The sequence below is a fragment of the Spinacia oleracea genome, chromosome 4 (assembly GCF_020520425.1).
Source record: "Spinacia oleracea cultivar Varoflay chromosome 4, BTI_SOV_V1, whole genome shotgun sequence".
In the NCBI taxonomy this organism is placed as follows: domain Eukaryota; kingdom Viridiplantae; phylum Streptophyta; class Magnoliopsida; order Caryophyllales; family Amaranthaceae; genus Spinacia; species Spinacia oleracea.
Window position 1 is genome coordinate 176,200,570 of NC_079490.1, and position 8,405 is coordinate 176,208,974.

General features: G+C 36.9%; 2 protein-coding genes across 3 annotated transcripts; both read left to right on the forward strand.

Annotated features, from left to right (window-relative positions):
* Positions 1 to 856: 856 nt before the first annotated feature.
* On the forward strand, positions 857 to 5,351 carry LOC110777388 (annexin D5). Its single transcript, XM_021981989.2, has 6 exons — positions 857 to 1,118; positions 2,729 to 2,874; positions 3,225 to 3,437; positions 3,567 to 3,782; positions 3,851 to 3,940; positions 4,885 to 5,351. The coding sequence occupies exons 1-6, from the start codon at positions 1,043 to 1,045 to the stop codon at positions 5,080 to 5,082; spliced, it is 939 nt and encodes a 312-aa protein (XP_021837681.1). The 5' UTR covers positions 857 to 1,042; the 3' UTR covers positions 5,083 to 5,351.
* Positions 5,352 to 5,488: 137 nt separating this feature from the next.
* On the forward strand, positions 5,489 to 8,063 carry LOC110777387 (annexin D5). 2 transcript variants are annotated; one of them, XM_021981988.2, is made up of 6 exons: positions 5,489 to 5,933; positions 6,318 to 6,463; positions 6,613 to 6,825; positions 6,897 to 7,112; positions 7,201 to 7,290; positions 7,495 to 8,063. In XM_021981988.2, exons 1-6 carry the CDS (start codon positions 5,858 to 5,860, stop codon positions 7,696 to 7,698), a joined length of 945 nt encoding a protein of 314 aa, XP_021837680.1. In that variant the 5' UTR covers positions 5,489 to 5,857; the 3' UTR covers positions 7,699 to 8,063. The 2 variants fall into 2 exon arrangements, with proteins under 2 accessions (XP_021837680.1, XP_056698987.1); XM_056843009.1 differs by lacking the exon at positions 6,613 to 6,825.
* The last annotated feature ends 342 nt before the right edge of the window (positions 8,064 to 8,405 follow it).

Here is an 8,405-nt window from a genome sequence, read left to right on the forward strand (position 1 = left end):
TTCTAATTTCTAATAATTGACTGGGCACATGAATCGGATCTAGACCGGGTCTGAGTCTGAGAATATTAGACCCGGACCTAGACTCATTTTTAAACACATGGATCCAGATCCGCCCCAGATCCATTGGGTCTCAAATAACTAGACCCAGACCCTTAAAAATGGGTCGGGTCCAACCGGGTCTGGACCGGGTCCTGGACCCATGCCCATCCCTAACCAAATAATATAAAATGACTTAATGCTGGCTTAACATCATTATGATTCAAGTTTAAAACAAATTTTACTGGTGCAACTTATTTATGATGCAGACATCAACAATTGATTTCTGATTCACAATTTCACATGGTGAGCCGTGAGATAAAGGATGATAACAGATCGACTTTGGGTCGATTAAAACTTCAGTTTGATCATCCATCCACCCGACATTTGCGAACAAAACGAAAGGATCAAAAGACTAACAAATGAATATTTTATTAAAAAAAATCTAGATCAACTGCAATTGTAACAAGTGTTGAGTAATACGTATTCCATAGTTATTTTCAACAAAATAATTTTTTCTATTTCATTATTAAAAAGTAACAACAAACGGTTTGAAAATTTAATTTGCAACAAGAATTAAATATATTTTTTTTAATAAACATTTCCATCGCATTAATTAAATTTAATCCGTCATCCATTATTCACCCGTTTAACAACTACGGATAGATCATGTATTCCGAATAACATCTACTCCGTAATATCGCCATCGGTACGCGAGACAACCGTTATCGTATAGACTATAGACCCTTCCTATTTGTTACCATCCCCGTACATCATGCATGTTAATATGTCATCACGAGATAGGACATCACATAATAGAACACGAGGAAGGAGTAGTTGCGTCTACTCCGTACTATTCTCTATTTTAAGCCACAAAAAACCGAATTTCATCAGTTCATCACCTTCTATCTCTTGGCACGGTTGAGCTATCGCAAATCGCAATCCAATTTCACAATCAAACTTATCTTTGCACTGTTACAATAATTGATATCTGGGGAATACGAAGATGTCGACTGTGAATGTTCCTCCAGTGCCGCTTACTCCTCGCGATGATGTTATTCAACTTCACAAAGCCTTCAAAGGTAATCAATCATTCAATCACATCTTCATTTCTTAATCTATTCATTTTACTATTTCGATCGAATTCATTTTTTCTCGATTTTCATTCATCTTTTTAGATTATATGAATATATGATGATTGATTTGTTTCCCTGTAATGTTAGCTTGATTTTCTTGACTCGGTTAATTAATCTCGTTCTTACTAAATTAGGAAACCCTCAAAGATAATTTGTATTTGGTGTGGAATATTTAGGGTTATATGAGGTACGAATTTAGGGTTGATTGTGGGAACGTGTGAACTGTGAAGTTCTTTCATGAATTATAGAATTATGTAATCATTTAACAGGGTCTTATGATCAAAGCGATGGATGATTGATTGATGGCTAAATTCCGTTTTCGATACATGTGGTTCAGGGTTCTGATTTTAGGGGGGAAATTAACAAGTTTTTCGTCTTACTGCATTATCTGATTACTCCTTGATCAAATACCTCTTAGGGCATGCTTGGATTGAGGGTAATGTATTAAAGGGGTAATAAAAGTCAAACTAAGGTAATTGAAGGTGATGATGTGGGGATGAATTGGTGGCAAAGGGAACACCGCACCCTAGTGTTGGCAAGAAGAAAATAAAAGGAAAAGGGGAACAAATACCCTCATCATGGCGGGAATAGTTACCCACCATCCCACTAGAGTGATTATTACTCTCATTTAGGGGGTAATAACTCCCCCCTTCCTCCCTTCTCCTCACAACACCACCACTACCACAACTTCTCATCACAATACCACCGCACCACCCTCCTTGCAACCACCTCAATTCACCTTCATTGTCCTTTTATTATGGTGGTTTGACTTTTATTACCCCTATAATCCATTACACCCAATCCAAGCGTGCCCTTAGGTTCCCATCTAGTATGCAGAATTGCAGACATTGTAGTTTTGGAAGTATCGCGTCATGTGTATGTAACAGAATGTAAGGGAATTTTTAATCAACGGAAAGCTAAAGAATTGTTGTAGAATGAGTCATCTTGGTGGACAGGTAGTAAAAGGTGGAAGCGAAACTCATGTATACTTTTGTTTAGTGACTAAGCCTCCGTTTGGTGAAACCACTTTTCCATTTAAAAGGGAGTGAAACCACTTTTCCACCTTTCCTCCATCTCTCTTCTTCCCGTCAATCTTCACCATCTTCTCTCACTTTCTTTTAAGGAACCAAACAAAGAAAAACTAGTTTGGAATTGTGTTTTTCCTTGGAAAATATTTTCCATGGAAAATCATTTTACATTGGAAATGTTTTACGCTAAACCAAACGGAGCCTAATTCCAACCCTAACTCAAAGCCACTGCTTGGAAACAAACAAACTTGTTTCTTGTTTTTATTTTTTTGTTACATGGACTTTTGATTGCATTGATATTTAATCTGAAATTCTGTTGAAGATCACATATCTTTTAGAAGTCTGTCAGTGTTTATGGCTTAGTATCCAATGCCAGCAGATTTTAAGCTTATCAGTGCCTTAACTTCTGGTTAGAATTTTCATTACCCTCAAATTAATCGTCACGACTCATGAGTATAGGCTAAGCTATGAATGACATGCATTATTACTTCAAAATCTTATTCTTATTTTGAATTCTCTTCCTGCCAGGATTTGGTTGTGATACTACAACAGTGATCAATATCCTTGCTCATCGTGATGCTTCACAGCGTTCATTTATCCAACAGGAATACAAAACTTTGTATTCTGAAGATATTCTCCGCCGTTTGTCAAAGGAGCTCAGTGGTAAACTAGAGGTATGATGTCAGTGGTGCTTTCTTTCTTTTTAAATTCAAACTTATTCATACTGTCTACTCCTATAATTTTACCAACTAATAGGCACTATATTGCACTTATAATAAGTAATAACATCTGTATTAGTATTTGAGTTTTCGCTCATTTAGCTTACTTGTGTATTGACTGCCTGAACAGTTTTTCTTATCATAACTTATGTTTTGATATGAAGAATATAAGGTGACAGTGGTAGGGGTATACAACCCCCCCCCCCCCCCCCCCCCCCCCCCCGGTCATGTTCCCTTTCTAGTGTGAGCTTCACCTTTTGCTATACAAATAATTTTAACCTGTATGCCTTGTCCTTTGTGTTCAGAATGCGATTTTGCTTTGGATGCAAGATCCGGCAGCGCGTGATGCTGTTGTTGTGAAGCAGGCATTGACTGCAAATGATCTCAGAGGTGCCACTGAAGTTATATGTTCTCGTACACCTTCTCAGATACAGACTTTCAAGCAGATCTACCATGCAAAGTATGGGACCTACCTAGAGCATGATCTAGAACGACATACCTCTGGAGATCACAAGAAGGTACTATCTCTATTCTTTGTCATACTGATGATTTTCTTTTAACTTGTGACTTGTGATCTGATGAATCTTACTATCCCAATTGTAAATGCCTTTTGATACTGACAAGTTGAAGTGTCACTTTTTATGCAGCTTTTACTAGCATATCTATGCGTACAGCGTTATGAAGGTTTTGAAGTTGACAGAATGATCACTGAGAATGATGCAAAGGCACTCTACAGAGCTGGAGAGAAGAGACTGGGAACTGATGAGGATATGTTCATAAGAATTTTTAGTGAGAGAAGCAGGGCACAGTTAGCTGCTGTAGATTTAGCCTACAATAAAATGCATGGTCACACTCTTGAAAAGGTATTCCTTTTGGTTGACATTTTTTGTACAAATATATGAGATGCTGAACTAGTTTTTATTGGGTGCAGGCTATAAAGAAGGAAACATCAGGGAACTTTGCATATGCTCTTTTGACAATTGTAAGATGTGCAGAAAACCCAGCAAAATACTTTGCAAAGGTGACTCCTGAGTCCTGACTATTTCATGATCTAATCTTTCTTTGTTTTTCTAGTCATTATGAATCAGCTTCATTTTTCGACACTACAATAAACAAATATGAATAATGACAAACCAAAAAAAGAACGTTTAAGCAACTTTGAAGGAATAATGCTTCAATTAATGGACATGAGAAAATGGCCGGCAACAGACTTAAGCTATATGCTATTATGCTGTTATTTTACAATTGAAGTGCCAGAGGAATTTTGCTGTTATTAAGTCTCATGTATTCTGTATTAAGTTCTCTTGCAATATTGTATGGATCAAATTTCATAACTAATTGGTGTGTTTGGGTGGAGTAATATGTAGGTTAGGGAGGGGTTCATCTTCCCTTGTTTAGGTATTAGTACTTGGGAGAGAGGGAAGGAGAATCGGAGGGATTCATATATTTCTTTCCCTTTCAAGAAATCAAATCCCTTAAATTATTGGAAAATGCAAGGTCACATCTTTCCTCCCCCCACTTCCATCTATTTTCTGTATCCTTCCATGCCCTCCCTTTGCCTCCATAATAGTTATTCGTATAGTGTAAGTGACTAAGTGCATTCAAGTAAGCAGTGACGGGGTGAATTAATTAAGTAACAATATTGTTTTCTGCAATATGCTGTTATATTTTGTTCTTTTAGCTTTTCAACTTTTGAAACTAAAGTGCATTTTTGCGATTGGATACATTTAATCAAGTGATTCTCTGTTAGAAGCTTGGGTGATTATCTTATTTGTAGTTATTGCCTTTCTCTGTTCCATAACTGCAACCCATACATGTAGTTCCGCTTTTTTGGTTAATTTTTGGGAACTTTTGCTTGAAATTTCAACTAGTTTCTGCCCAGATGCAGGTTATGAGAAATTGTGCTAATTTCTCCTCCCATTAAATTATTGCTCCCAACTTATGACCTCCCTTATTCTATTGCAGGTACTACGAAAAGCAATGAAGGGTCTGGGAACAGATGATACAACACTGATCAGAGTTATAGTGACAAGGGTGGAGATTGATATGCAGTACATCAAAGCGGAGTACCAGAAGAAGTATAAGAAGTCATTGGTTGATGCAGTTCACTCTGAAACTTCTGGCGATTACAGGAAATTTCTTCTTGCTCTCCTGGGTCCATAAGATTGAGAATGTGTTTGTGTTAATTAGTATGTATTTATCTATGTACGTATTGTTAGAGAATAGTTTACATTGAGCTTATTAATGTGTGAAATGAAAACTTTATCCAGTGTCAATTTAGTCGACTGTGTACAAATTAGTCGACTGTGTGATGAAGTGAAGATTGCTTGTCTACTCAGCCAAAATTAAAAATAAAATTAAAAGAAACTCAAGATTGCTTGTCTGAATTTCTTTGTTTGTTCAGCATATTGGATACTTCGTTTTTTATTCGACTTATTTTGTAATATTTAGATTTCAGTTTTTTTATTCGACTTATTTTGTCTGAACTTATTTTAATTAAACTTATCTGAAATAGTCAAAATAAGTCGAACAAAACAAAGCCTTACTATAGTAGAAGTCCTGCACCATTGATAGATTTACTACCGAGCACCAAGACTACCAACTAACACAGACACAATCTTTCCAAAGAATTTGGAAATTTCAACCAATGAGTAATGAGTATATATGAATTGGCTAGGAAATTTCAAAATTGGAAAGTTCTAGCACCCCCCTTTTATGACTTGTAGAAGTTATCCCACCTAAAGTCTAAAGTCTAAAGTCTAGTCTCCCTCCTTTTGCGTGTCTGTGTGTGTCACTGTGTGTGCATATAGTTATATACAACAGTAACGATCTCTACGTAATTTCATACTTGTATGATCAAAAGAATCAAACTTCTGTAGCATATATAGTTGTTGAATATTGAAGTTTGCTGTCGATAACTTGGATTTTGGGGACGAAGATGTCGACTCTGAGTGTTACTGCAACACCGGGTTCTCCTCGTGATGATGTTGTTAAACTTTACAAGGCCTTCAAAGGTTTCTTTCTTTCTATCTATCTTCATGTTTCAATCCGTGTTATTCAATTGTTTTACGTACTGTATTTCCTTCCCAGCATCTCATCTTCTTTACAGTATGCAGTTTGGCATTAATTATTGCATGAAATGTTGTAGGATGAGAATTAGTAATCAATGGAAACTTTAAAGAAATGTTGTAGGATGAGTCATGTTGGTAGAAAGGTTAGCAGATTTTTAGCTTAATGAAATTCCATTACAATCAATCAATTATCCTGAGAAAAAAGTGTATGCATCATTAAGTATAAGTATACTACTAATTAGCTTTAGCAGGATATTAGATGAGTGTAATATTTCATTTAAAGAATTATATATGTTTGATATCTTGGTTGAATCCTTTTCCTGGCAGGGTTTGGGTGCGATACATCAGCCGTGATCAATATCCTTGCTCATCGTGATGCTTCACAGCGCGCACTTATCCGACAGGAGTATGAACCTTTGTACTCTGAGGACCTTCTCCATCGGTTGGCAAAGGAGCTCAGTGGTAAACTAGAGGTATATATACTAATACTATCATTCATGATTTTCTTTCGATCTTTTGAATACAAACTAGAGGTACAAGTATGTCACTGAATTGTATACACCAATAAAATCATCTGTATTTTAACTGGCATGCATCCATGTTGTGTACATTACGTGTTCAGACTGCTGTTTTACTCTGGATGGATGATCCAGCAACGCGTGATGCTGTTGTTGTGAGGGAGTGTTTGCTTGCAGATGATCTAAGAGGTACAACTGAAGTGCTATGTTCTCGTACACCCTCCCAGATACAGACCTTAAAGCAGATCTACCATTCAAAGTTTGGAATCCATCTGTTACATGATCTAGAATATAATTCTTCCACAGATCACCAGAAGGTGACCATTTCTCTCATTTTATTAAAATCAAATTGGTGAATCTTAGTAATTTTAAACCTATTTGACTGCAGCTTTTGGTAGCATTAGTAGGCGCACAGCGTTATGAAGGTTTTGAAGTTGATAAAAACCTTGCTGATAATGATGCAAAGGCACTCTATAAAGCTGGTGAGAAGAAACTGGGAACTAATGAGGATATGTTCATTAAAATTTTTAGTCAGAGAAGCAGGGCACAATTAGCTGCTATAGATTCAGCTTACCATAGCATGTATGGACACTCTCTTGAAAAGGTACATAACTTTTAGTCACCCATCAATCCCTATGTCTTACTCCCATACACCCGTTTCAGTCTCACTGATCTCGTTGTTTTTGGTGCAGGCGATAAAGAAAGAAACATCAGGGAACTTTGCATATGCTCTTTTGACACTTCTAAGATGTGCAGATAACCCAGCAAAATACTTTGCTAAGGTGACTTGAACATTTTGCAAATCTATATCATTTTTTCCTAGTCAGCTAGAAGTGAACACACAGTAGAAGTGAAATTTAAACCACGGTGTCTTCTGCATGAACATTTGCTGATCTATTTCTTGTGGTTGGCGCGATCAATTAGATAAATATATCAAATAATTTACAATCCCGACTTATGGTCTCCCTTTTGTAACAATAATACAGGTATTAAGAAAAGCAATGAAGGGTTTGGGAACGGATGACACAACACTGATCAGGGTAATTGTGACAAGGGTGGAGATTGATATGCAGTACATCAAAGCCGAATATGAGAAGAAGTATAAGAAGTCATTGGTTGATGCAGTTCACTCGGAAACTTCTGGAGATTACAGAAAGTTTCTTCTTGCTCTTCTGGGTCCAAAGCATTGAGGATTTGTGTCAGAATTTCAAGCTTAATGAGTAACAATAAGCAACCCTAGTTGCCTCAGTTTTGGTATTCAGTTTCAATTCTGCACTATTCACAAGGTCGATAGACATTTGGTATTCGATCAGCTGCTACCTTCGCGGATGTTCTTTAATTTGTAGTTTCCGTTTGTATTAAATGTTGTTTGGATTTTGCTTTTTAAGGATCAACTTTATTCAATACAATGTATATCGGTATATGGATTAAAGTACAAGAAATATCAAGTGTATTGTTACTTTGTTAGATTCATATCAACAAGTACTTCTAAATATTGTAGTACTTTTTTAAATGTTTGTCGATATATGAACGAAATTGATTGGTCATTTACTCATTTTCTATCTTCAAAGGCAAAAGTGTCATTCGACCAAGTGACACACCATTTAGTCATTTACGCCATAGAATAGAGGGAGCGCCTAACCAGAGGACAATGTATTTTTTGTACTTGGAGGGGGGTTAGCCCCGGGTAGGGGACGGGACTTGGGTCTAGAGTTGTTAAACGGTTACTTGAGTCGAGTCTGGGCTGGGTAATTCGGTTTCCGATCATGATTCGGTCGGAGTGTCGGTCACTTTATCACCTAGATTAAGGTCGGGTTGGTCCCGTCATGTCAGGTTGTTTTTCTATTTCGGGCACATGTCGGGTTCGTGTCGAGTCATATGTGGGTCAGGTTCAGTT